The following is a 27704-nucleotide window of genomic DNA, read 5'->3' as shown; positions in this document are numbered from 1 at the left end:
TTAAGACTTCAAAAATGGCCGCAAATGATACGTGCTGCAGTTTGCCAGATGTGTAAAATGTGTGGCTATGGCTTTCCAGCTGCAACCACTGCTAGACCTGTATACCCGCTAGCTCACACCCATCTCAATTTCAAAGACTCATCTATCCCACAAAATCCCACGGTGACAATTTAACACGCGTCTAGAATGCTCTTAAAGCTGTGATACAGTTGAATTCAAAGCATAAACATGGCAGCCATTTTAGGAGCTTTCACTTAACAAAGTTGTCTGTTATTCCCACCCAGGTTTATGAGATTAGACCCCATAAGGAGCGCTCATATAAGGCAGAAATAGCTCAGATTTAAATGCACTATAAAACGAGTCACGGTAAATGAAAGATGGCATTTTCTTGAAGCTCCATCTATTTTTATTGCGTCTTCAGAAAGTAGCAAGGATGTTTGATGAGATATGACACTGGATATAAAGCATGCAGAACTATGGGAAAATTCAGTTGTGGAGGAAGTACAAGGGCAAGAATGTGCTCACATGCAGCACAAGAGTGAAATAATAAGATATGCCCCTTAAAAGTGCACTATGTGACTTTTTTTGGAGGGACAGCCACCCGCTTGTTATTGTTATTGTTTTGTCTATAATGTTCTGCAAAACATCCTGGTTTAGACAGAATCTTTAAAAGGAACACTGGCTGTAGTTCCTTACTTCCTTAATTTAAATGTTCTTAATGAATACGAGTTGGAATTTGTGTATTTGGGTCACAATAAAATCATGTTATACCAAATACACATAAAACAAAGCTCTTATCAGCAACAGCAGACGTGGTACCACATCGCATTGCCCATTGCCCCATTTTCCATGCCCGCACGGCCTGGACTAAAAAAAGTCAACAATTGCCATATGGGAGATTTTTAAAACGCCACTCGGGAGGATGCGTTAGATAGCCACCTATTCAGAGGCCTTTCCTTCCCCGCGGAAGTTCAAAAGAGGAATGTTGAGCAAGCGAGGGAGCTGTGAGCAGCTTTCCTCTGCGTCACACACACAATGGGGCGCCTGTCTGTGGCGGGACGTCCCAGAGGACAACACGACTGGCAAAGAAAAGCTCTGCACCTGCTCAACAATGTACCGCATCCAGTGACCTTAGCGGAAGTGGCACGAGGATAAACCTGAACCTCTCCATGATGTGCAAGATGCAATCTGTTTAGTGTCAGATATGCTTTCCAGGGATTAAGTTTATTCTATCTTATTGATCAGGATTTACTATCTATAATATTGCTTTCCTGCCATATCATTTACTGATAAAAAATAAATATGCCCTTTCATATTTGCCCTTTCTGACAGGGCAACTGGTGCTGTGAGGACAAGAAATTGCTATATTTACCCGATTTTCAAACCACAAAAGGAGGATCTAATTTGTTCTAGCTCTCTTATTTTAATTTATTTATTTTGCACGTATATAACAATAACAATATAACAATATAATATGCCAATAAAAAGGACACCGTATATAAAAAAACAGATGCAGGAAGAGGCAAAAAACCCAAAAGGGCTTACATTAAAGCCTCCATCTTATGAATACATAAAATTGAACATCTGCCAAAGGTTTGCCACAAAACCTCTGGCACATCAGTAATATTCACAAGCATGAATTTTTGGAAAATGAACATCTTTAGAGCAGCTTTTTCAGACGGGCAGACTGTCAGTGCACTTCATTATTAGCTGCAGCACACAGCAGTCTGACTTGTCACATCTAGGCCCGTTTTCATTCTTGAATAATTTTGTTTTCGTTCTTGAATAATTTTGAGAATTATAACCAAAATAATACAGCTCCAAACATTACAATATTCTACCTCTTCTTCTACTTATAATATACAAAAACATACCAGAGAAAATGACTGTTATTTGGGATCAGATGTGTCTATTTGGATTAAGTCTTTTCATGTATTTTATCCGGACTCCTAGATTGCTTTTCCACACAAGATATTATTCCTGAATGTGAGGGAGGAGAATGAGATTACAACAAAAGCCTGTATGCCACACACTGCCCCTTTGTGGAAGTCATTCTCTGTGGGAAAGAAAACAGGATGAAACGAAGGGAAATCAGAACACAGCACCCATACACCTGACTTCATTTAGACAGGAAGTGAGGCTGCTGCTCTTTGCTCAGAACGCCACTTTACAAATTGTATGTTCGATGCACAAAACTAATCAGGGGCACAAGCAATATCCATGCCAGGAGCAAGGGCCAGCTAAGATCTAATTGCGATTTTTCTGACAAACATTGCAATTACGATCACAATTTTGATTTAAGTTTTAATAACAGATTCTGTTTCAGTTGCATTTTCAACACATCCAGAAGCAATAACATAAGATGGAATAGTGAAATATGAACTGCTAAACTAACACAAGAATCCCATGCATTTCAGAACAGTTTTTCAGTTTGTAGACGTCTAAACTAAAGGGTTGGCAGTATTTCAGGTAATAAGACATAAATAAATAATCAGAGTCTTTGGAGTCGTTCAAATTGCAATTTCAATTTGATTATGATTAATGTTGCAGCCCTAAAGTGCATCTGTATTGTATAAAGCAGCATCCCAAAATAACTGTCTCTAGGGGTCTCGTCATCGTAGATAATGGATAGGGGGGGATGGGGGAAGCAGGGGAAACTGAAGATGCAATTAATAGAGTGTGCAGGACCCGGGAACATCAAACATCGATGCACTCCTGCCACTTCCTGGCTCTAATCCATGTCATCCCGACAGAGCAAACTCGCCCCGTTAGAAATTAAATTAAGCAAACAGTATGTGCCAGTCAATGAGAACTGAAAGGTCTTTGTGGAGACAGAGGGCAGAGCTCATACACAGTGCATTCACTATGGGCTTATTCAGGAGCAGGTGATGTTATGAGGCGGCCAAACAATAAGCCCTGTTCTTCTGAAATCTGGTGGTGAAAATGCTGTTAAAGAATATTTTTTTAATTCAATCCATGGGTTTTGAAATGATGAAAATCTAGCACTGTTGCCATAGCACTTAAATATTCAAAACAAACATATCTTTTAAATGGGCAAAAGTCCCCAAACTAATCACCTATAAACAGGGCGATGAAACCCATGCATATTATGTCATATTTTGTCATAAGCACAGCAAATTATCTGCCTCAGAGTATACATCAATTTTACATTTTTTGCTGGATGCTTTTCCAAACACAGTCCCCATTCATACAAGCCAAGCATCAACTGACAGTATTAATAAGAGTAAGAATGCATTCTGATGTTGGAGCTTTTCTATCCCACAGCTCTATATTCCCATGACACTATCTTTCCACAGCCCGTTTAAAATATGAAAGTAAATGCATAACCTCATAACCATAACCATAATCTCAAAACCAGGCCTGAACCTTAACTATAATCCTACAACCCAAAAATTCTCAGAACATAGAGCTGTGGAAACCCCCTTTTGATTTTTTTTTTCTAACAAACGTGGGAGCCATGGGACCATATAGCTGACTCCTCATTTACAAGTAATCTATCAAAAGCGTAACACATTAATGAGCATATTTTGTTGCAACATAAACTGCAAGCATTAACAACCATTTGCAAACTATAACTCATTTCAATCAAGCACAACATCTTTGCGTAGTCTGCATGTATGACCGATCTGCACATTCCGCTGACTTTGCACAAACAATATTGGTTTGTCAATCACCACATTACATACACCGCAGGGACAGGCCTCACCTTTCGGTTCTCTCCTGTAGGGCTGTCAGGCATCATCATTTTCAGGTACTCCTCTTTGGACAGTCTCTGCAGCGTGCTCCCCTCCCGTTCGTCCTGTAGGCGGCAGGCGGCCTCCTGAGCATACAGCTGCCTGCAGATGAGACAGAGGGCACAGAAGGGCACAGCGTGTCAGAGATTTGCCTGTGCTGCACACTGAGGGGGATGCTATGAGCAACCGCAGTGGGGGGTCACGGGGCATCCAGCTATTCGCAGAACTGTGTCAGGATCGCACAGGGGCTTCAGGTGCTGTGCTATTAGCATGCTAACATCATCCGGCTCATTGTTAGTCATGAAGGGACGGTGTAATACTAAAAGACAGTGGTGCATCTTACATTTTTCTGGCTTGTTTTTAAATGAACTACAATTGAATACAACATAATTGTTAAAAAAATCAACCCAAATACTAATCAATACTAAAAAATACATCAAAACTAGAGTCAGCTGAATCTGTATTGATACTGACAAGGCCACAGTGGGTTTCAGTTAGGAAAAATTTGCACCATTGCTGTAACAATTAATGATTTAAAACTAAAAATACACATATTAAGTCCTTAAAATGTCACCTATAAACAGTAAACTGAAACCCATAACTGTTAGAAGTAGTACAAGATCACATTGTAATATTAAATAAACTATTAGTATTTCTGTAAAAAAAACAACAACATCATAAAAGTTTGAAATTTAAGTCAACTTTGGTTCAGCAATAGTAAATAGACATAAGTTTTAGACAGGATTTACATGTAGACGAGACAAGTTAATCCTGTGGGTTAGAGGTGTGCTCAAACAACAACAAGGAACAGTGCTGTAGACAAGGTTGAGAAGGACCTACAAAAGGGTTGGCCGAGGTACACAAATACAGTACATTTAAATATTTTGCAGGACTCTGTGTTAAAATAGAGGGATAAAGGGATGGTAAACAGCCCAGCAGCTTGAGTGGTCATGTGGCTGTGAGACTTCTGCCTGAGAGCAGTTGGCAGCGCGTGAGTGGACCACAGGGACTAGAGCTAGACAGCCAGACAATAAGACAGCCAGGCCAAAGCTAGACCTAGAGCGAAGTTTTGCCTTGTTTTAAGCTAGCACCGCCATAGCAACCATTCCCAAAATAGTTTGTTGAGTGCTGCAAATGTTCATGTTTTTATTGCTTCGTGAGGGATTTTCCCAAAACTTGTGTTCGGAAAGATGTTATACCGAACAAACAAGATAAATTATAATGTAATATTTTGCCTTAAACATCAAATTAAAGGTGTACCGTGTTACGACTCTGGTCTCCATGGTGATGCTAGTTCTTTACACAGTATGGCATTAAACATATCTATTGAGCATCTGTGTCTATAGCTCAAAAAATACTGCGAGTGGGATTGCCTTTCCACAAATCTGACCTGTAACATGAAGTGGTGGTGCAATCTGTTTGTTTCCATGGAGATAGATATGTCTAATGCCATAATGAAAATTCTAGGAAAAGCAACAACAACTGCATGGAGACAACTATGGCGTACTCTAGCCTCTATCAAAAATGTTACACAGCGTGCTTTGTAAGTAAAACGAATAACAGTGTAAGATGGGATAAAAAATTAATGTGCCAAATGTAGTGGTGCAATTTTGAAGTGTAAAGTAGACACTAGTGTTGTGGTTTTCTTGGTTGCTAAGTGAACGTAGGGTTACAAAAGGTTACTGGGTGCAGTTTGTCGCAGTTGAGTTCAGCAGAAATGTCACAGCCACTGGAGCACAGCTGGTTACCTTCTCTCCTCTCATCACCGGGACTAGCACTGCTTTAAACATGCCAGGATAGGACAGAGGAGGATAGGGCAAAGGAGAAGGCGAGATGGGGGTGGGGCTAGTGCATGTGGGATTGGGTGTTCCAGGTCAAATTGGGGCCACGGGGTTGACTGACTATGTACCTTGAACGCTCTGACAGCATTTGGAGAAGGAAAGCTAACAAGCTCTCCGCTCCTCTGCAACAAGCAAAGACAAAACAGCCTGAGGTTAGAAGTTACACATTACGTTATTAAAGTGCAAATGAGAAAAGTTTTTAAAATAGAGGAAAGAGAACTTCATTACGCCAGAACAATATCTGTGAGTTATATTAGCCCATTTATCATAAAGCACTGTTATGTAAGGAGAAGAAATACATAAACAAACAATAGGGAGTATAACTGGATTAGTGGGGTTTTTCATAAGTAGACTCGAGATGACTTTACTGCAAGCGATCAATCACACAGCGCTTAAGTGGCAAATTTCATGGCTTAAATGAAATTACCAAGGAGCTAAAGCAGGAGTGTAGATTGTACATTCATTTTCCCATTCACCCAAAAAGCCTAGGGGCCCTATAAAAACACATTCAAACAGGCATGGACACACAATCCGCTAAGACGGTATTTTACAAACAGTAGCCCAGTGTTTCCCCCTTAAACCATTTAATCTTCAGACACTTCCAGTCACTCATCGTATAAGACTAGGCACACTCTACCTTCCTGTCTTAAGTAAATGCATTCATCTTTATTGATTATCGTCCTGGAAGGTATTTTGTGCTATTCTTTACCCTAGCAGCTCATGATGTTTCTAGGTAACCAAACATGGCTCCATATAGTCTTGTAAACAGTAGGTCACATAAATTCTCATTACATAGTATAAAGAAGATGACTGCAACATATAATACATAATGTTATATATTATTTATCAAATTGTTGTTTTTGTTGTAATATAAAATCACTGAGTGAGTTGTACTTTGATAAAACGACACCCTAAGTACAAGTAATATGGGAGTGGGAAGTGGGAATGTCAACTAGCCAAAATACATGGTTTGGTAATGATTCAATAAAACAAATCAGCAATAATAGAATGTTTTATAGACCTACTAACATTGTTTGGTTTTTTTGTTTTTGGAAATTCCCAAAAACTCCTCTGGAAAGTTTACAAAAAAATAAAATAAAAATAAAAATCAGGGGATGTACCTAAAATGTTTCTTCTCTTTGCAATTACGGCCACTATTTTTCATGACGGTGCATATGGGAAATAATGGAATCCTGTACTCAGTTGTGATTGTACTGGCATTTTTAGCACATGTTTCATCTATTACCCTTGAGTTCAAGTCTAGCTTTGATCAGATAGCATGCAGCAAGCAGTTTCCAATTCAAACTACTCTGATTTTTTCCCATCTGGAATGTAGGGCATGGCAAATCCAATTTCAATGAAGCACAAAAACGTGGTATTTTATTTCACTGTACATTCCTAAGCTAAGTAACTACATACATTTGTCTTTATTTGTTCTGGAGACCGTTTCGCGGCTCATGTCTTTGCACTGGCAGCATGTTGGCTCCCTGTAGAGATGCTGATCTGGTAAAGGCTGAGGCCCGGGTCCGTGGGGAGCAGGCTTCACAGCAACGATCAATAACCACAAGTGACATGTGCCAAGTGTATTATGTCCACGGCTTCATCGAGCTTATTTATTTGGTGGCTGTCGGCTTCAATCAGGGACAGTTTTCATGCACACGGGGCGAGCTGATGTGGAGGGCTCTGTTCTGGAGTGGTTTGGGTCCGGTACAAAAAGCCAGTAGAAACAGGTGTGTAATACTAGCTGTGTTGACAATGACACTACAACACGTGTGCCAGCCAGCTTTGATATACTACTACAATGTACTGCTAAGTAATGTTTCAGCCATAGATTAGGCAACATATGGTCAAGGTGTTCTGGCCCAGTGATTCTCAAACGTTTCACACTAAGTACCACCAACTACCAGATCTAAACAAGGACTATTCTAGGTCTAAACAAGGGAAAACCCAGGTCTGAAATATGACCACAACTGCTATACTAGTTCTGAACAAAGACTATCCCACGGGAAGACTTGGGCTTGAGTACCACAGTGTAGGAACCAGTTTGTTAAAATTTAGAAATGGAAGTTCTGTTATTATTTTTATTTTCTTGGGATCAGCATAAATAGTCCATTGGGTTGTCTACCTCCTACTTTAAATATAGTATAAAGTTTCTTATATAGTATTTTTTGCTTAGTTTTAATGGTTAAATGCAAGTTATCATAGACATAATTTGCCTTGCCTTCACTTTTTATATAGAAATCTTTACGTACTCATCTCCTGACCAAGACACTCCAGGGGTTGCTATACCAAACCGAGAATTCTTATCTTATCTCCTAAATACCTATAAATTGCCAAGTGATATTGATGTATAAGCTACCCAACTGTTGACTGCATCTTCCCATTGACTTTCTGTGTCTTCTTGCTCACACACTCACCCACACTGTGAAATGTTGGGAGGCTTCTCAATGTCCTCCTCTTCCTCATTGGCACTATCCCCTTTTGGGACACTGGCGTTGGTCTGGGGGCGTGCCTGTCCACAGGGCTCTGAGCTGTCCCCCTGCAGCTCCGCCTCTGGCCTGTCGGAGGCGCTGCTGCTGGTTTGGGGGATGGTGTAGGCCTTGGAGGAGTCAGCAGACATACAGTACCGAGCACCGCGGGCCAATGGGCTGCCTGAGTGATGTGACCCACTGACCAAAACAACAAAAGGAAAAAAAATAAAAACGTAAAGTAACTCAAAGATGAAGAAAAATGACAAATAATAACACAAACAAAGACAAAATTATAAAAAAATGCATGAACAGAATATATGAGTAAAAGCTGAAAGGTCAAAAGTCCTCTAAATGGTGCCCAGCTGAGAATAAAGTCAACCAATGAATGTGACAGTGAAATATGACTTGAGATTGCACAATGGCAACGATAAGACGTATTTGAACAATTTGTGTTTGGTGATTCGTTTTAACAATCAAACATACTAATATGGCCATTCCTTTACTGATATTCACACTGCACTATTCTGAGGGAAGTCACTCAAAGATTTTAATGCTCAATATAATCTACTTGTAAATGGTGAGAGTTCAATTGACACGGACAGAACAAAATGACTGATTTACCAAAATTTTATTCTTTCTTCAGATATGTCATTCTTCATTTGAGTTAGAGGTCAGAGGTCAGGACTATGCTAGGGCTAGATGATGACATAATTGAAAGTAAATCAAGACTCCAATCAGACTTTACTCAACCAGTTTAAACCTATATCTAGAGCTATCCTATGCATGGGTTTCAGAATGATGAAAAATTAGGACTGTTGTCATAGCAATCAACAATTTAACAAAATAGGGTATCTTTTGAATAAGAAAAAAGTCCCTATAATGTTGCATATAACAGAAACTATTACTACGCTATGTATTATTGTGTACAAATCTACCAAAACAAATGGATTCATAAGATCTACTGAATTTTCTTAATAATTGTGCCATGTTTAAAGCTACTTTTGTGGTCACATGTAAATCAATAACGATGAATCTAGTTGCTTTTAGAGTCAATAGACGGCTCCAGTTCCTGTCACTGCAAAGACTAAAGTAGAGTTGAAGGGAGGATGACTCAAATCCAGATTATAGTCTCGTGCAGTGATTTTTGTTGAACCTTGTCCTTTTAATATCTACAAATACCAACTGACACATGGGATTAATCCTTCCCAAAAGATGCACTGCTGTTTCTGTCTGCTCCGCTTGGTTTTGGCTGTGTGCGTGAGAGTTATTTAAACTAAACACTCATTAAATCAAAGGGCAACAGATACGTGAAGTGTGATTTAATTATAAGTGAATATGAAGAGGTTCTTAATGTTGACTAAATAAGTGCATCTCTATTAGTCTCCCTGCAAGATCTAATTTTATGTGTAGTTATTATATTATGTGTCACTTTTAGTAGCACCAGTGTTTTTAATTGTAGTTGTAAAGTGTATTTTAACCAACAAAAAACAAAAAAAAGGGTTCACAGAAGCCTCAGAAAGTGGTGCCAGTATTCAATCCCAAAGATGTGATATTTGTCAGATTAAGCCATGAGATTAATATTGAAAGATTTTAAATTTGTCGACTCAACTTCAAGCAAATACTAAGATTCAACATTTGAGGATCATAAGTTTGAGTGTTTCTTCATCCCATAAGAAATAGTGCTGAAAAGCCTGACTTGCAAACAATCACGTCAGAATATGGCTAACATTTTAAGCTTTTGTTTTTTAGTGTCAGTTTTGGCTTTTGAGAACTTCAAACCCCACACCGTTTCAAATATCCTGGGACCTGGAGGCTAGCTTTAGCTACTGGCGCTAGCTCTAACTCCTCCATATTCATGACCATCTGGACCACACCCGCAAAATACACTCCCGCTGCTCCTGTGTTTGCTCAGATGCCACCCTGTTGTCAAAGACTATTATGTAAAAAGTGGCACGCATCGAACAAGTCAAGGTGACGGCATGGGCACCCTCATCTGTCACTCCTGACTGACACGCCATGCTCGGACACTTTTCTCAACAAGCCAATGAGCTGAACAGATTGTAATAACATAATCTTGAATGGCACCAATAAACGCAATTTCAAAGTGGTAGACAGTGCGTGCGGCTCCGGGGCCCACCCTCTTGCCACCTCCCCTCTTCCCCCAGATGGGTGCATGTCTGGTGGGGTGGGGCAGAGATGATAACGCTCCCCTGTGGTGCTCCAGTCTGGCTCTAGCTCCAACCACCACAAAACACAGCTGGATGACTCAGGCAAAGGAGGTCAAGAGAAGGGTGAAAAGGGTAGCAAACAGCCAGCAGCAACCTTGAACTTTGCGTGCTAAAAATACCCGTATAAATCACTAGGTTTTCATGCAGTGGATTGCACTATCAGCGCTGATTAAAGGGTGACAACTTTTACACGGGGCAAATCAATGACTCAATATGTGAGGCTGAAATGAATGGAGCAATATGCTGGAAAGAGACGCCCGGCAGCAAAAGTAAATTAGATTGAACGGTATATGAAGATGAGCGTAGGGGCTAAATATAGGCATGTGAGTTTAAAAGTTTAAAGTTGGGATTAACCGGTTTACAAATATTAGCTATTTGTTGCTTTTGGTCTTTCTTTTTTGTAGTTTATCACTGTGGGAATATTTGATTTCTTGTATCACTCATGGTCTGTTGTCAGTTGTTGATGTTCAATGAGGCTAGACCTTGAGGAAAATTATGTAAATAGTGATTTCTCACGTTTTGTCCATTTTATTCCCCCACCTGCAAATTGGTTAAAGTAGGATTACCACGCAAACACTTTAAACAACAACATCCGAAATAATCTGCAAATTAAACAAATACAATTTTAAAATATCATATCAATCTTCTTAAATCATCATTATACTTAATAGTAGTGGGAAAAAGCATTGGTTAAGTAACACCATACACTGTTTGGATCACTCTACCTTGAATGTGAGGAGATCTCGCTGAGGTCGCCGATGCTGCCCTCGGTCACATGACTGGACAGCACAGCCGAGGCATATCCCTGTGGCAGATAGATTTTCCCATGATCCTCTTCACTGCCCCCATCTTCAGACATCCTCTGGAGCAGGACCCGTGCCCCAGGAGCCACACAGGGGTTGGTATCGATGCCGCTGTCTGTAGAAGCCCCTTTTATGTAGGTTAGCCCCAGCATCTCGGGGTCCATCAGGTCCCCAGAGCCAAAGTGCTTGTCATCGCTGTTACTGGAGGCGTTGCTTGACAGGGTGTTACTGCTGGAGTGGCTGGAGTTTTTGTCACCAGTCTGAGATAAGGAAAAAAAACAGAAAATGCCAATATTTTTTAACAAAAACCCCATATTGAAATTCCATGGTCATTTTATTCCTGTCAAAGAAAAGTCTGCCACATTAACAAAGTTTAAAAACAAATACATGAATTTTGACTGAAGTACTTTTTAAAATGCCAGTATAGTAAAAAAAAAAAGAGACTTATTTAATTGGCTTCATTTAAAAGTAAAGTTTTTGTTTTTGTTTTGTTTTTTGTATAAACAAGAAACTAAATTTAAATTCCATGATGTTTCTTGGGGAAGAATAATTTGCCACATTAATCAGCAAAATTCAGCAAAAATCAGGAGTCATATCGGTCATCTGCTTCCCAGTTTTCAATCTAATTTGTTTTTTTGGCTTACTCCTGATTCAGTCTTGGTACTAACACAAGAAATAGTGTGGCTTAAGGCTCTTTATTAGGCTGTATATAGGACGAGGATGAACAAAAGTATACGCCTATCCACACTGTATACTAACATTATGCATGAGGTACATTACATTAAAGACAATGCTTTTGTTGGCTCTACTCAATCTTTTGGTCTCCTTACTGATTTTCTTGGAATGTTCCACAGTATGGCATTACTTAACTACTATATTGCCTTTATTACGGGTGTTTTTATTGAGCGGCTCTGTATCTTGGCTTGTTTAGATTAACACAATACTCTTGTCAAAGCAATAACATTTCCATAGAAACAAACAGGAAGCAGTCCATCCATCAGAAAAGTGACATAATGCACCTTTATACTTAGTACTATTGTAATGGAATAATCAATATCCTGTTATTACTGAGACCAAGTTCTTCTTATGCTATTTTCATATGCAGTATTTCCAGAGCAATAATTAAAATGCACAACCTTTGAATCTTCTATTGTAATTGACAATATCATGAGAGAGCATTTTCATTATTGGTTTCAGAATTGGAAGCAAAACATGAGCAGGCCTAAAATTCAAGAGAGTTTTGCAAATGCCAAACAGTGACAGCTGAGCCCTGAATCAGAGGATTTCCAAAACGACAGATTTTTTGGACAAAGAGAAGATCTGTTTGGGAAAAATCCAGAGCTGGTATTGTCAGTGATTCATCGGTTTAAAGAATAACTTCAGCTTAATGAAAATAAATTAGTCTTATTGTAAACTACTGTATATTGTTTAAATAAAGGGTATTATTGATGGCATTCCAATCTATAAATAATTTGCTGGTGTTAAGTAAATGCTGCCCTGAGATATTAAAATATATCAATGCAATATATCTTTTGTATGGCGAAAAGTGTTCAAAATGGCAGCTATAAACAGAAAGCTGAAACCCATATATGCAATTATCGGATCTCTTAGAAATATCTGAACTAATATATTGACATAAAATATATATGATATAGTTTTCACATATAGACATGAGATATTTGATATATAAAAACAAAAATAGAGCTTTGAAATTTTTGGTAACATTTGATTTGAAACTATTTACTGAGCCAAACATCCACATGTCCAATAATGAAAAGTATACAGGCCTTTAATCACTATAACTTGTAAAAATGAAAAAGTAAGGTATATCTAGGTATTTCTTCAGTATTATATGACCTTCAACTGCATATTATGGACCAGACACAGGCCTGCAGCCATAGAAGTAAATGGTAATGAAAATGAGTGAATATAATCTGAGACAGACTTCTCACACCTGCTTTATGCATTAGACCCAAGATATTTTCTACATCTTTATCCACAGGGCTGGGTTAATGCAACAGTAGAATAAGTGTTTAAATTAAGTTGTTAGCCATATTAGCCTGCAGCCTTGACGGGGACAGAGGGAGGTGAAATGAAAAAGTCGAGCACTTAATTTATTCAACCTTGGAGGAGGAAGTGTCCTAGGGAAAAGTGGGCGACATCCAGATTCGGTGATGAGACGAGGCGCGCGTTAGCATGCTGATGAGAGCGGTGAAGAAGGCCCCAACTGAGCTAATGATTGCAGAGTATGTACTAAACACGAGGAATCTGAACTCAAACTAATAGGACATGAGAGTATGGAGAGTTTGAAAGATTGTAGAGTAAATGAATGGTAGCATTTAGTTACTGAGGTTTTGATCAAGATTTCAAAGGAAATTAGATATAAGGGAGAAAGAGTGATACTGATTTCCCCCTTATTTCTCCCTCACTGATGCTGACTCGATGTTTTGTGTCTCGTTCTAAGTTGCAAATGGCTGTGCAAGATCTAATTTCAGCTACACAATATGAGCTATGAACAATGTGGGCATTTTTAATTGGGGGAAAATTGAGTCAAATGTAAAATTAGAGGTGGGAAAAAAGGAAAAACAATAAATAAATAAAATGACAATTGATATGTGATGCTTTTCTAAGAGGCTGGATCACGATTTTATTTTATTTTATTGAGGTTCATGTATTAGTAGTAACTTTATATTGCCTTTAAGTGGTAACTAAAGCTTCATCTGAGAGTTTATACTTCTCTATGATTGGCTAATTCTAACCATCACTATAACTCAAACAGAGGATGATAGAGGCCGACCACTTGGATAAACAGTTGGGTATATGTGTTTGAGCATAAAGCTGCATTAAACATGGCAATACAATTTGTTTCTGATTATTCTTTCACAGAAACCTCAAAAGGCTGGCTCTAAAAAGGGTTTGTAAACTCAAAAGTGTCAAGGCTTCTACCAAACCCTGACGTTATACTCCTACAGTCACAATAACCCTAAATATCAAGGTTTACCCTGGACAGTTTGTTGGGCGAGTCCTTCCCTTCTCTCTGCTTCAGTGGGTTTAAGATCTTGGTGGAGGGGATGTGCCATTTCGCTTCTGCGGAGACACCAGTATAAAGATTATCACAGATGTTTCATATAGGTCAAATGTTATGTCTGGTAATGTAATTTAAGTTTATAGGCCTTACCTGCAGACCTGGTCCTCTCCAGTGTGGGCTCTCTCTCGCGGTGCATGTCCCCATCACCCCTCTGGATGTCCCCTGCGTGCTCGTGAAGGATAGGGGATGGACATCTGCAGATTAAATGAAAAAAGACAAAATGGATTAGGTCATTTTTTCCCCACTGTCAGTTCAAATGGTATGGGGACACTTTCAATGGGTTCACCACAGTTGTACAGCAATTAGCTCAAGATCATTTAAGGTTGAATGTCTTGAGCTCATAATGGAATAAAAGGGTTGCCAGACAGGGCTGACAAAAGACCTCCTTTTTCACACACACTAAGGCATGCCAGGCTCTTTCAGTTGCAAACCTTTTCTTCATTTTTTAATTAGAGTCCCAGGGTTACACTGCCTGAATCGGGGCCAGAATGTGTTATGTTCTAATACAATTGCTGTGCTATTATTTCTAAATGTGCTGTAGATCCATGGGCTTTTTGTCAATTTTTCCATAAAGCTAAAGTCTGGAGAGGTTTACTTCACAATTTTCAATACATTTTACTTACTTTACTGGCTATGTAACCCCTCATTGCCACTATAAGAGTAACATTTTCTGAAATTTGAAACATATTATTTCACAAATATTTATCTTCCACTTGCTTGTCCCACAGATCTGACCTGTAGCTTGGCCAGGTCGCACTGCCATGGAGGTAATGCAAAAATATTGCCAAGGAGACAAGTAAGTGGCAGATCCTCTACCAGAAAGCCTAAGAAGTGCACTTTAAATGAACTAACTTGTAAAGAAATAAATAACAGTTTCCAGGTAACTAAATGACTGTGATAACTAGTAGAGCCTAGTTTGTACACAAATTAAGTCAATCAGTATTTTTGAGTCAAATGAACCTGTCAGGTTCTACGGTGCTGTGACAGGGTGCAGAGTTCATTGCACTTGGAGGCCTCCGACAGGAGTGTGGTGGAGCAGAGCTAAGTCTCTTGTCATGGTCTGTAAGCACTCAGACAGGCAGCACTCCTATGGGCTTCTTTCATGTACGGACAGATGGTGTGCAGTCAGCAAACTACAATGCCCTGCAAACCATTAGGACATTAAAAAGTGTGGTATATGCAATCTAACACGGCACTGATTAATAGCATATGGCTTCTTATATAAAGAAACAAATGAATGTGCAAAAATGTAGCAAGTGATAAAGTCTGTGTTGACAGAAAATACAAGGCTCAGTGTATTTGCCAAACACACCACATGTGGTCTTTGTACTTCAGTCTATTGTCACTGGACAAATGTGATATTTATTAACAAATTATTATGTTACAGATTTGATATGGCTTAAAGCTGATGACAACACATTATATTTATATACTGTAGCTAGAGCTTTGCAGTCACAGCAGATGGCACAACCTTTTACATTTATTACTGATGCAAACTAATGATGATAATAATAATAATAATAATAATAATAATAATAATAATATAAGCATTTATCTATTTTTATACTTTATAAACACCTGTAATTTGATAAATGCAAGTTAAATTTAATGTCATGCTGCAAAAAAATCAAGTCAAAGAAAAAACATATCGATGCGCAAGTGATGGACCACCCCACCAGAAAAGTTACATAGTACAGCTTTAAACAGAATAGAGAAAAGCAGACAACAACCAAAACTGGCAAAAAAATGACACTGTGAAACCTGTTGTGTCCCTAAACAGTATTGAACAAAACTGAGTTACCATTGCATCTTTGTTTCTAATGTCATAGTCTATTCTATGCAAAACAAGATGACTAAATTGTCAAGTAAATGATAAAAACTACCCAAACACCTTTGTATTTACTGTCCTTAAGCCTAAACATAAATGGGAGGTTGTTCAAATGGCAAATATAATGACAGACTTTTTTGCAGATCGCCTCCTACATCAAAATCATTACTTTGCTCTGGCCTTTCTTTTGGGTGGTATTGTGCAAAAAGGTGCGATGATGACTAATCATATGGCCATTTGGGGTGGAAAAGATTGCTGTCATTTTGTGAAATTACAATTTCTTTGTAGCAGATTGAGGCTGATTGAAGCGGCTTTCATAACAGTAAGACCAGATATTTTCTTTAGGAGAGAAAAATAGTTGGCGTTATTTTAAAATGTACATTGGTGTTGTGTCTTCGTCTTACCCGTCATATCCGGGCTGTTGGGACCACGAGCTGCTGCTACCACACGGGCCTGGGTCACTGGAGGAGGATTGGTTACTGGGCGAGCTGCGATAATGCTGGTCTCCTTTGTTACATGAAGACACCTGTGGGTTCTCCAAATCTTGCATGGTCCTGCAAAGACATAAACAAGAGGTATTTAATATATGGCACATTAGAAAGACACAACATTTGAGCAGTGACAGCCTTGCAAGCTTTTACCCTCGCTTCTGTCTGTTTTGCACAAAGTGACCGTTTCTGGCGAGCATTAAGCACGCCTTCTCCAACGCACCTGGCTTTAGAGATATGATTTACAAGGCAACCTCTTTATCTTAACATATTAGTAAATTAAAATATGCAAATGCGAGAATTAGCATATTTGGGGGGGATCCTTTACAAAGGTTCCCAAATATCTCCGAAATTGTAACCGTATCTAAATTCTATTAAACATGGAAACGTTGAAAGATTCGGTCAAAAATATTTTTACTGAGAATGCAAAAGGATAGATAAACTGTCATTATGAAATTCAGTTATTTGTTGACTGAATACTCCACTAATCTAGCTATAACCTTTGCTTCAAACTGTACAAAGATAGAATCAAAGAATGTGTAACAAGTCTTCAAAACAAACAACCAAAAGCAATGTCGAAGGATGAGTTCAAATGTCACTGTCAAAACACGGACAAAATCCACTCTCCATAAATATTTAGACCGCATATTTATTTTGTTAATTTATCGGCTTAAGACCTCAAGTGTATTTATACGTTTCCACTGGGCTTGAGTTTGATTTAATATCGAGACGCAGGAGGCTTCTTTGCTTTCTTTTGCTGGTCTGAGAAAGTAACGGACGACGGTGGAGAGTGAAAAATAAACAGAGAGTTGGAGTTATGTCTGCTGCTCTGAAGAGGCTGTAACTGAGGCCTGGGCTAACACAGGACTGATAGCTTTTACATTCACGTTCACAAATCCAGAAGCCAGCCTGGTTACTCTTTTATGTTGTCATTGGGCTGTTTGTTTAGATAATGGGGATGAGATGTGCCTGGGGGAAAGTGGTTGAGGCATGTGTACAGTATTTTACCACAGGACTGTTTGTTTAATCTATCAGATAAAGTGGAAGAAGGTAAGAATTTGTTGTATTGAGAGAGAGGAGGTAGAAGCTAAACATTTAGATCTATAATACAAACAAAACTATTACTATAAACTCCAATATTACCTCTACTACTGCTACCTTTACTTTGTTTTAAGAATGTGCTGGGATGGTTTACCTGACAAATTCATAGAAACCACTGCAACTACTACCAATGCCATATATTGTATACAGATAAAACCAACTACTAAGGCAAAGATACCCTGAAAGGATTTTTTTCCAAGTTTGTTTCAGTAAGTGTCCTTAAAGAACCTTGTAACCATGTAAATGTGACCAATTACGTTCAACATCTGGATTAGATTTAAAGTATTATGTCAGACAGTGGAAGAGAGGCTGGCCATAGACACTAATGCAGATTGACAGGACTGACCCAAAGACTGTGAGGGTGGGGCAAGGATGGTTAAGTGGTCACTGGTGAAGAAGCAATTATTATCAGGTTTGAAATCAGCGGTGATGAAAGAAGTACTCAGTTTTGTTACTTAAGTAAAAGTGCAGATACCAGAGCAAAAAATACTTAAGTAAAGTAAAAGTAACGCATGCAAAAATCAACGTAAGTAAAAGTTTTAAAGTACAGGTTTAAAAATGTACTTAAAGAGTAAAAAGTAAAAGTTTCTCTCGCAGATTTTTTTCGATCTAATAAAACTTCAAACGTAGTGATTTTGATAAAGATCTGTTTTTATTTGAATATTTTTGTTTGCTAAAATTATGTTCTTACGTGTTAAAAATAAACCCTCAGCCTTTTCAGCAGAGCTCAAACAATAATAAAAAATACTTTTACTTTTCAGTCCAGTTCAGAAACATAGTGGAGTTGAAAGTACAGATATCTGCTCTCAAATAAAGTGAAGTAAAAGTAGAAAGTATCCACTTTAAATCTACTTAAATAAAGTACAGATACATAAAAATTATACCTAAGTACAGCACTTTACTACTTTTACTTTGTCACGTTCCACAACTGGAAATCAGATACAAAATTGTGTTTATAAAGTAATTTTGGATGTATATAACCCTGGAAAATTTATATAACAAGTGAAAACACCACTGGTTTACTGTTTCATGCAAAAGATTAGTTTGTATTGACCATCATGTTTGAAATAATTGCATATGGCCATTACACCAAATACACTGTTTAAAAACGACTATATCTTTCACATATTTTATTACAACGGCTGATTGAAATTGCGTGTTCTCATTGCAATCACCTACTGTCTTATAATCAAGCTTCTCTTTCATACACTTCAATGGAAAACCTGCTAAACTGCCAGTAACTCAATCCCTGTTCACATCGTCAAACACTTTGGCCACATCGGTACATTTCCTCTCTTTGGCTTGAGTGTTGAATGTAAAACAGCACCAGATGCCTTTTGTTCCTCTTTGCTCCGATCAGAAGAAAATGTAAGGCGCAGTGGGGATATAATTTCTCTCTGAACTGCAGTATGTGAGTTTAGTGAGTTTGCAACGCTGGTCTGTAGTGGAGACTGCACTGAGGTCACCATGAGGGCAGAGATGGGAGGAAAGAGGTAAAACATAGGAGCTGATAAACTAAGAAAATAAGAATATAATTTAAAACGCAGATAAGCAAACACACAAAAATGCTGGATTAAAAATAAGACCTATCCAATCTTTACTGCTCTGGATATTTATTATATAGACCGCGAGTATCATAGCAACCAAAGAGCCAATCAGGAGCGCGGGTTTTGTATGTGACGCCTCTTCCCACCCACACCGCTGGTTTGGCAGGGGGTGGGCGCTTAGCAACACTGTCAATCAAACCTGTTGCTGACGCTAGCAGGTGTGACCTTGGGGAAAGAAGGACGCTGATTTGTCTGTTATTACTGTTCATATCTTGATTTACAGACACAATAGCGAAATAAAAATAGCAGGATCATGTAGAGCGGGTCATTACGAACGTTTTAAGACTAAAATGACGAGCCTGACAGCAACATTTACAGAGAGAGGGGCGACAGTTTTTTAATGTAAAGTGAATTGGAGTGAATTGGAAGAGCGGCGATGATCATTTCCTGTTTGAAACGTGGCGACAAGCGTATTAGCTATGTCCATTTATATATACAGTCAATGATAAACCTATATTTAGTCATGCACAGTTTTTACTGGTACTCCCTTTGAACCAATTGTGAATTAATTTTGGTTTAAATTAGAATTTTATTGATTGTCAGAAACATTTCTTACACTGTACGGTAGAAAGCTGTTTTTAAAAATCCACCAACACATACCAGAATATTTATCGTCAGTACTGATCTGATTTGCTCCTATGTAATATTCAGACCACGTCCTCTCCTGCCTCTCCAGTTTACAGTGTCTCCTCTCTCAGCAGCCCTCCTCACACAACACTGCTCTACGTCCCTCGGGCTGCTCCATATTGTGGTCTGAAGAGGGGAGAGCGCTCTTTGTTTCTGCAGTAATTGGCTGAGATGTGTTGAACCATGTCACTGTCCCTACAGCTCCACCTCAGAAGCAGCAGGCGGTAGGAAGGAGGACCAAGATGAATCTGTGAAGTCTGGTTATTAGACAGGCAAGGCGACCATTATCCTCCAACAAGCAGATATGGCAGCAAAGAGGGGAGGGAGGAGAGAGAGAGAGAGGGAAGGGGGATGACACACTGGAAAGGTTATCACGACTGTTGGGGTTTCATTAGAAAGAACAAATCACCACGATGAAGATGTCTGAAATAGTGGGAGAGTAAAAGGGGAGGGGAGAGCTGAAATATTATCCCGGGCTATCATCTAACAACTGATGAAAGAAATGGTCTGAATTCATTGTTTCAAAATGCAACGTACATGTATGCAAATAATCAAAAGGATAATGGTACTCAAACAATCACCGTGCCTTTTCAAAATGAGCCCTAAAGATGATCTCAGACGAGTGTTGTGTGCAGTGATGCTTCTTCAAAATTCAACCTTGGGCAACAGGCATGACTTTCTGAAATCTCATGTTTACGTGAGATGATATTAAAATTTGGTGTCACGATTATCATGGCCAAAATAATTGCGATTAACAATTCTATGATGACAATGATTAAAGTTGCAGTCAGTTCAAAAATGTTATGGATATGAATACTTATCATGTTAATATCATGAATAGGTTCCATGTTTAAGCAACTATTGTAGTCGTGTAGTTTGTTATATATATCATGGAGAAGTAGTGAACTAGAACTAGTGATGTAATGGCGATTATCTCTGTTTGCGATTACCACGATTATATAAAATGTCCCACAAACAATTATTGTGGACCCTTTTATCACAATAAACTATATTATTGTTTATTTTCCGATCCCTAGAATGAGATGATGTCATACTCTCAGATGGCAAGAGCCAGATTTTCCTATTGATTATATTGTATTTTCATAAGAAATATACACAGATGTTGAACCTGATCATTTCTATTATCGATTAGACCCAAAACCTCACTGTATTACAGCAAAAAACATTATTTTAATACTAATTTTAGCTGTGTTATTGCCCTAGGGGATGTTGTGATGTAATCTGAAAACCGTGCAATGCTTTATATTCATGTAGAGTAAATATTTAAGAGCAGATCTGTCTTTCTCATTCCTTCCTCAAGCGTTAGGCAGCGAGAACATGCTAATAATATTTTAATTGCATGACAGCCCCAGTTCCCTTTTGATTTTGTAAAAAATATCTGTGTCTCTGTTTACTAATTTAGGTTGATATACCCTGGGCCTTCCTGGCAAACCTCATTGAGCACTCAAGCATTGACTATTTATAAATGTAGAAGTAAACTGAAACATTTGAAAGCTGTGATAAAAAAACGTGAATGAGTTGTGTAAAGAAAGTCACGGAGAAGCAAGAGCACAAGAGTCGGCCATGATGATTGAAGGTTAAATCCCACCCCGAGCTTGTACATTGTTGTGTATCCTTGGGCAAGATACAGAACCCACGAGGCCTCCAAAGGCTGCGGACTCTGCATATGAATTATGATTATGAAAAAGCCCCCGAGTAGTCCAAAAAAGGTGGAAAATCACTATATAAACCAAGATTGTTTACCATTTGTTGTAGAAACTTTACCAAATTACCAATAAAGTAATTGATAGTAGTACTGAAATATGGGATTGTAGTAGTAGTAGTAGTAGTAGTAGTAGTAGTAGTAGTAGTAGTAGTAGTAGTAACAGTATTAGCAGCAGTAGTGATGTATAATATAATATGTGAGTATAATATTTGAAGTAAACTAAACTTTGATAACATACCTTGATCCATCAGGCAGTTTCCTGTCAAACGAGGTGCTTCTGGGTATGCCTCCCTGATGCTGCTGTAGGATCTGTTGGCACTGCAGTCTTTCGGGCCCTTGGGTAGGGGAGCCTCGGGACAGCTGGGGGCCCCCGGCTGTGGGCATACGGTGCCATGTGGTGTTTCTCCTGAAGGGGGTCTTATACTCACAAGGTGTCCCCTCACTGTCCACTTTGTATTCCACCATCGGGATACGGTACAGCTCCGAGCAGCCCCTGGGAGATAAACAGGAAGAGATATTATCTATTCAGTGAGGTAGTGTGACTGTGGCTAAGAATGTGAAAAAAACATTCATGGTTTAAAAGATGTGTGTTAAGCAAGTTTAGCATTGTGAAAGACTAAAAATGTTTATTGATATTCTAGAGCAGTGGTTCTCAAAGTACCACCTATGATAATATTGAACTAAGTTATCATACTGCATGACAGCATGGGCCGAGGAAGTTCCCCGAGTCTCTGGCATTGGTTCATTTAACATTCGAGCACTAAAGATCACGTACAAAAAAAACAATCTGTTATCTCCACTGCAATTGAATGGATGGATTTGGATTCTCTTAAACTAATATTCAAATCTATCACCACCAAAGTCAAGAAGTACATTTATTCAGAGAAAAACTTGCACCAGAGTCACCAGAAGCACCTCCAGTAACTGTACAATCCCACACCACAGAAACACATTTGGTTTTCATTCTCACACTCTCATATCAATATTGTAAACTATGGAACAATCCCCCAAACAGAAGTGCATAACAGAGCTTAAGCTGTTCACCTCAAGGATCAAGTTCTCGTTAAAAATAAAGCAACATTGTACCCACCTGTAAATATTGTATTGTGTGTGTGTATGAAACTGTGTGTTTGAATGTGGGAATGTCTGAAAAATGAAACTGCACTGTTGTAAATATGTATTTAAAGATTGTGCTTTTAAACTGTTTTGAAGTGTTTTGCATACGGAAATGCAGAAAAATTCAACAGAAAAGCAGAATGTGCAGTTTGTGGCCGTATTACTTGTGAGTTACCATTGGGAAGTGCAAGTGTTATTCCTGTCACTAAACTGATATGTAAATGAGAGCATTCAGCAAGTGCAAAAGTTAAATTAATGTTTGCCCCTTTTTCAAGACATGTTCGCATACTGTTTGAATCGAGGAGCGTCTGACGAGAAGGAGCAGGGAGCGGGTTAAGTAGCACTGTTGAATCCTTTTCGCTTTGGACTTTAACACAGGGTGACAGTGGCATCGGAGCGGTGCAGAGACAAAGACGCACATGCCATCTGGACCCACGCAGACCCCACTTTGACTAGTAAGACTGCAGTGTCCCTGTCAAATAAATAAATAAAATAAATGAGACAAATATACCAGTGTCATTCTACGGACAGCCAACAGTATTGTTCAGCACTTTATAACTGTCAGGGGATTTGTGTTAGCTTCAAGCACCAATGGACAAAGATGAAAATAAAGATAAAGATAAAGTTGTTTTATTATAGGAATAAAATGTTATACCGTTTCTGTTTATTTAACCATTACTGTTGACTATACGACTTTTATTTCGTAAACTGAGATCTGAAAGTATACGATGGGGACGAGTGAAGTTTGAATGTTATGAATGCAACTTAAAACTACAATGTAAAAATAAAAACATTGCTTCAACCCAGACCTGACCCACTATGCTATATTGCTAACATAACTTACAAGTCATAAAGGGCAACAGTCAGACAAGGGCCTGAATCGCAGCGGTTTGACAATAAAAACACAAAATCCTGTCAAACATATTTAGCTAGGGGCACAGATTCTACATTCTACAACTCTGATAGCTACAAGTACGCCTAGAGGAGACAAGCTTACACTGTAATACATTGGGGGATTATAGCAGCACTACACAGATACTTGGGAGACAGTGGGTTCAAATCTGTTATTCAAATAAAGCCGAAAATCTTGGTCCGACACTTAATCAGATATGAGTCTCCCTTGAGCAGCTCTACACAGGACGGGGGGGGGGGGGGGGGGTGCAAGATTTGGCCCTTCCCCGCTGGTGCTGTGAGGGTCTCTGGGGTGGACAGGGGCCTACAGTGCTATTTCATGCAACATTAATCATTGGGGCGAAGGGGAAGAGTCTCATATAAGCTGTGATGGAGAGGGGTCCATGAGGGCAGTGCTGATGGCTCAGGGTTAAACAGCCACAGAGATCCAAGAACTATCTGAAGCATGACCCATAAGATTACGGTTACCCTGCCCCCCTCCCTTTTACTGGGGTGATGGGGAGAGGGTTGGCTAGGTATGCGGGGTTTAAAGTAACGGAGAAAAGTAAAAACCGTAGTTCGATTAGTAGTTCATCTTGTTTTCAAATAATTAAATCGAAAAAACATGTTAACCTTTATACTAAATTAAATAATACAGCCACAAATTATCGCGTTCATGTTCCCTTTTTGCCATATCTCAAGTCTGTATCAGTCATCCACACCTGGTCTATAGCAAATTAGGCTTAAGATCGAAAAAGCTACTTGGATGAGTGGCGAAACAAATCCAATTTAAAACCGTTGTCCAGTTTATAGACCTCAACCTTCTTTTCTTTACCCCCAAGCCCAGATGAAGACTTGCATTAGGAGTGACCTCTGATGTTTATGACTCATAAAGCAAAGTTACTGTGTCATATATTTACTACAACACAATTTAGAACCAGCCATCATAGACATTTTCTAAGCCTCTTATACTGTCAGAGCAGGCCAGCTTGATTGATAAGGCCACCCAAGCCGAGGCATGGACTTACATTATAGACATCCTCATCCTAGAGTCCTTTTCATCAAACTGGGGCAGAGGAGGCTGCTGTTTACTCTAGGTGTCCCATTGGGGAAGACTGTGTTATAAGATCTAAGTGTTCTGTCCCCCCACCGCAACTCTCCCCACCCGTCCCACCTCCTCTGCAGCATCTCACACATCTGGAGACTACGTATGTGCTAGACCTGCCCTTGATGGAGTGTCCACTATGCGCTACATGTCCCTGGTGTTCACGTTAATTATTTACTGAACGTCATGTAGTATATGTTATATGCATGGCTGGGCTCATATATGGAGCAGTGTATATAATGAGCAGGGCCAATGTACAGTGAATGAGGTTTTTTGTATTGTAAGAATTGACCCGAGTGGGATTGTAATGTATGCGGTGAGATATGTTAGCTAAAGGGCATAGATACATGTTTGAAACCGGCATTGGCCTTATGTATGGGGTCTGTGTGTCCTTTATATTACAACAGTTTTCAATGTTCACTGTTCCAAATCTTGATGACATGCTTGTAAAAGGAGAAATTGTTGCTTGAAAACCATTTGAATGAGTAACAATGGGTGTACACTGGCAATACGACCGGATGAAGTAGTGAGGGAGCTGGAAATTAGTCTTTTATAAATAAACTTATGAGAAAAAAAATGTAATTTGTGATACATGCAAAACATTTCCCTATTAAGACAATACCATAGACTGTATAAAGAAGTGAACGTGACCCATAGCGTTCAGTCAAATGAAGCTCATCGAAGCTAGAAGTTTTAGGGATGAATTTGAAGCCGATTTCCATATTAGGAATTCGGACCGTGAGTATCATAGCAACCAAAGAGCCAATCTGGAGCGAGGCTGTTGAAGATAACGCTGATAAATTAGATAAGATAAGATAAGTTGCTGAAAGGTTCTACTCATCAGTTACTAGTCTGTTTTGGGAACTGGCTCTAGTGAGTTGAGATTCATGTTGTTTCACTCTTGTTTTGACGTGGGTTACGGCCTACGATATCCCTTGTGTTCAGAAAATAAACAACCAGAAGAAATTCGGCATGTTTCTTACACCAGAACGCAACAGTATTTTAAGGGCTGTCTCAATGGGGCAGTAGGCACTTTTGTTTTCTTTCCCACACTACAAAAAATATCTGTAGTCAAGCCTTGTGAAGCCAGTGTGGTAAAATGTCCTGTCCTGTTTTAGCATCTACGTGTGAGATGCTGCGGGTTCACAAAGCCTTTTATTACTTAATGCATCAATTAACATTACAATGGGAAATATTGATTGGTACTTCAATTCCCAACGGTGGTGAGAATACAAAATTGCCCCCCTGGGAGATTACAGTTTTGGTTTAGTCCAGTTCTAGTCCTGGTTTAGACCTGTACTTCTGGTTCAGTCCTGGTTTAGTCCTATTTTAATACAGGTTAACTTTCAGTGTTTAGTCCTTGTCTAGTCTTACTTTAGTCCTGGTTTCGTCCTGGTTTCATCCTGGTTTTGCCCTGGTTTAGTCCTGATGTAGTCCTGATTTAGTCCTGATTTTGTCCTGATTTAGTCCTGGTCTAATACAGGTTAAGTTTCAAGGTTTAGTTCTTGTTGAGTCCCAAATTTCATGTGGTGTGTTTGAATTCACCCCAATTAAACTTCACTCACCTTAATTGAAACAGAACATTATTATTTATTTTTTTAAAAATAGGTCAAATATGTGAAATGCTTGAAAGTAAATAGAAAATGCATCATGATCTGTGATAAATAATAGAAAAAGCACAGATTCAGTAATGCAATAGTTAATACTTCAATATAAATCTGCTTTCTATAATTATGATTTCCTGTAAAGTTGTTTTTGCTCCATCAATCACGGTCATTTCTCCTATCTAATTGGCTGAGAAATGCCCCTTATTATTTCCTATCATTTGGTAACCTCGGTGTCACATATCGGGAAGCTAATTAGCTGTTAGCCCCTTGACCGTCGCTCCATTGGTCTTGGTAACAGGCCTGTGAACGCGCTCATTACCTTGATTAACTGTGTGTACGTGCTGGTGCCAGGTTGCCACACACGATTAGACCCTGGATGGGCTAAATCCACATAACAGCTTGTCAACAGCAAAGGTCTCCGATGTTCTCCCTCGCTGTGCGTTTTCACTACAATGAGGCAGAAGTGACAGGCTTAAGTTTCTCCACTGACCTTAATATTTTCCTGTGCCCTTAATGATTCACTGGGAGTAGAGGGTATTTGTATTAAACCAGGAACAATAATGGGGTGAACACAGAACCTATCAGCGACTTAATCAAGAAGGCAAGGCCAAAACAGGACTGATGGACTGAGGGATTAAACCAGGACTAAACCAGGACTAAACCAGGACTAAACTAGGATTAATACAGGACTAAACCAGGAATAAACAAGGACTAATCCAGTACTAAACCAGGACTAAACCAGGACTAATACAGAATTAAATCAGGACTAATCCAGGACAAATGCAACACTAAACAAGGACTACGCAAACAAACAGGACTTTTTTGTCATACATTGAATTTAAAGTGCAAGTATACATTTGAAGTAATTTAAATCAACAACATTTGAATCAATAATTTGATGGAAAAGGTGATGTAATACATATTTCTAGTCATTCTATGTCACTTTCAGGGATATTGCATTGAACCTTTTATTATTATTTAAAAACATGCATTATTACTATGAGTGGGCTTTCCTCTCCACAGATCTGACCTGGTGTAATCACTTGCCTGCCATGTCCCCATGTGTTTAATGCCAAACTGTGGAATTTTGTTTAGAATTCCCAGTATATATAAACATGTAACAGAAAAGACAGCAATAAATATTTGGAGGAGCTTTACGAGTGGGCTCGCTACAGTTTGAAAACAACCTTCATATACTAGACTATGTTTGATCAACAGCTAAACCTACAGACATGGCTCTTATAGCTGCTCTTATAGAAGTCATTAGCTTGAAGCGAAAACTGGAAATGGATAGAAATTACACAGCAGAGCGACCACTGCGCTCTCTGGACTGAAGATGACAGCCTATAAATTATACCACAATGGCCTACATAAAGTTGTCCAGGAAGGAACACCATTACCACTCAACATCATCCAACCAAC

The 27704-nt window shown here is 39.0% G+C and overlaps 1 protein-coding gene across 5 annotated transcripts in view; it reads right to left on the bottom strand.

Moving 5' to 3' along the window:
- LOC117382152 (signal-induced proliferation-associated 1-like protein 2) overlaps positions 1–27704 on the bottom strand; it is a 130052-nt gene that overhangs the window by 12016 nt on the left and 90332 nt on the right. For 3 of the 5 annotated variants that reach the window (XM_033979211.2, XM_055227174.1, XM_055227175.1), the window contains exons 10-16: positions 21802–22056; positions 16419–16568; positions 14277–14380; positions 14100–14185; positions 11021–11358; positions 8014–8265; positions 3728–3857 (exon numbers count right to left, since the gene is read on the bottom strand). In XM_033979211.2, coding sequence (XP_033835102.1) covers positions 3728–3857; positions 8014–8265; positions 11021–11358; positions 14100–14185; positions 14277–14380; positions 16419–16568; positions 21802–22056 — 1315 coding nt within the window. The remainder of the gene's footprint in view (positions 1–3727; positions 3858–8013; positions 8266–11020; positions 11359–14099; positions 14186–14276; positions 14381–16418; positions 16569–21801; positions 22057–27704) is intronic. The other 2 variants (XM_055227176.1, XM_055227177.1) reach the window with 1 other exon arrangement.

Source organism: Periophthalmus magnuspinnatus, chromosome 15, assembly GCF_009829125.3.
Source record: "Periophthalmus magnuspinnatus isolate fPerMag1 chromosome 15, fPerMag1.2.pri, whole genome shotgun sequence".
NCBI classification, from domain to species: domain Eukaryota; kingdom Metazoa; phylum Chordata; class Actinopteri; order Gobiiformes; family Gobiidae; genus Periophthalmus; species Periophthalmus magnuspinnatus.
This window is presented reverse-complemented; position numbering and strand designations above follow the sequence as displayed.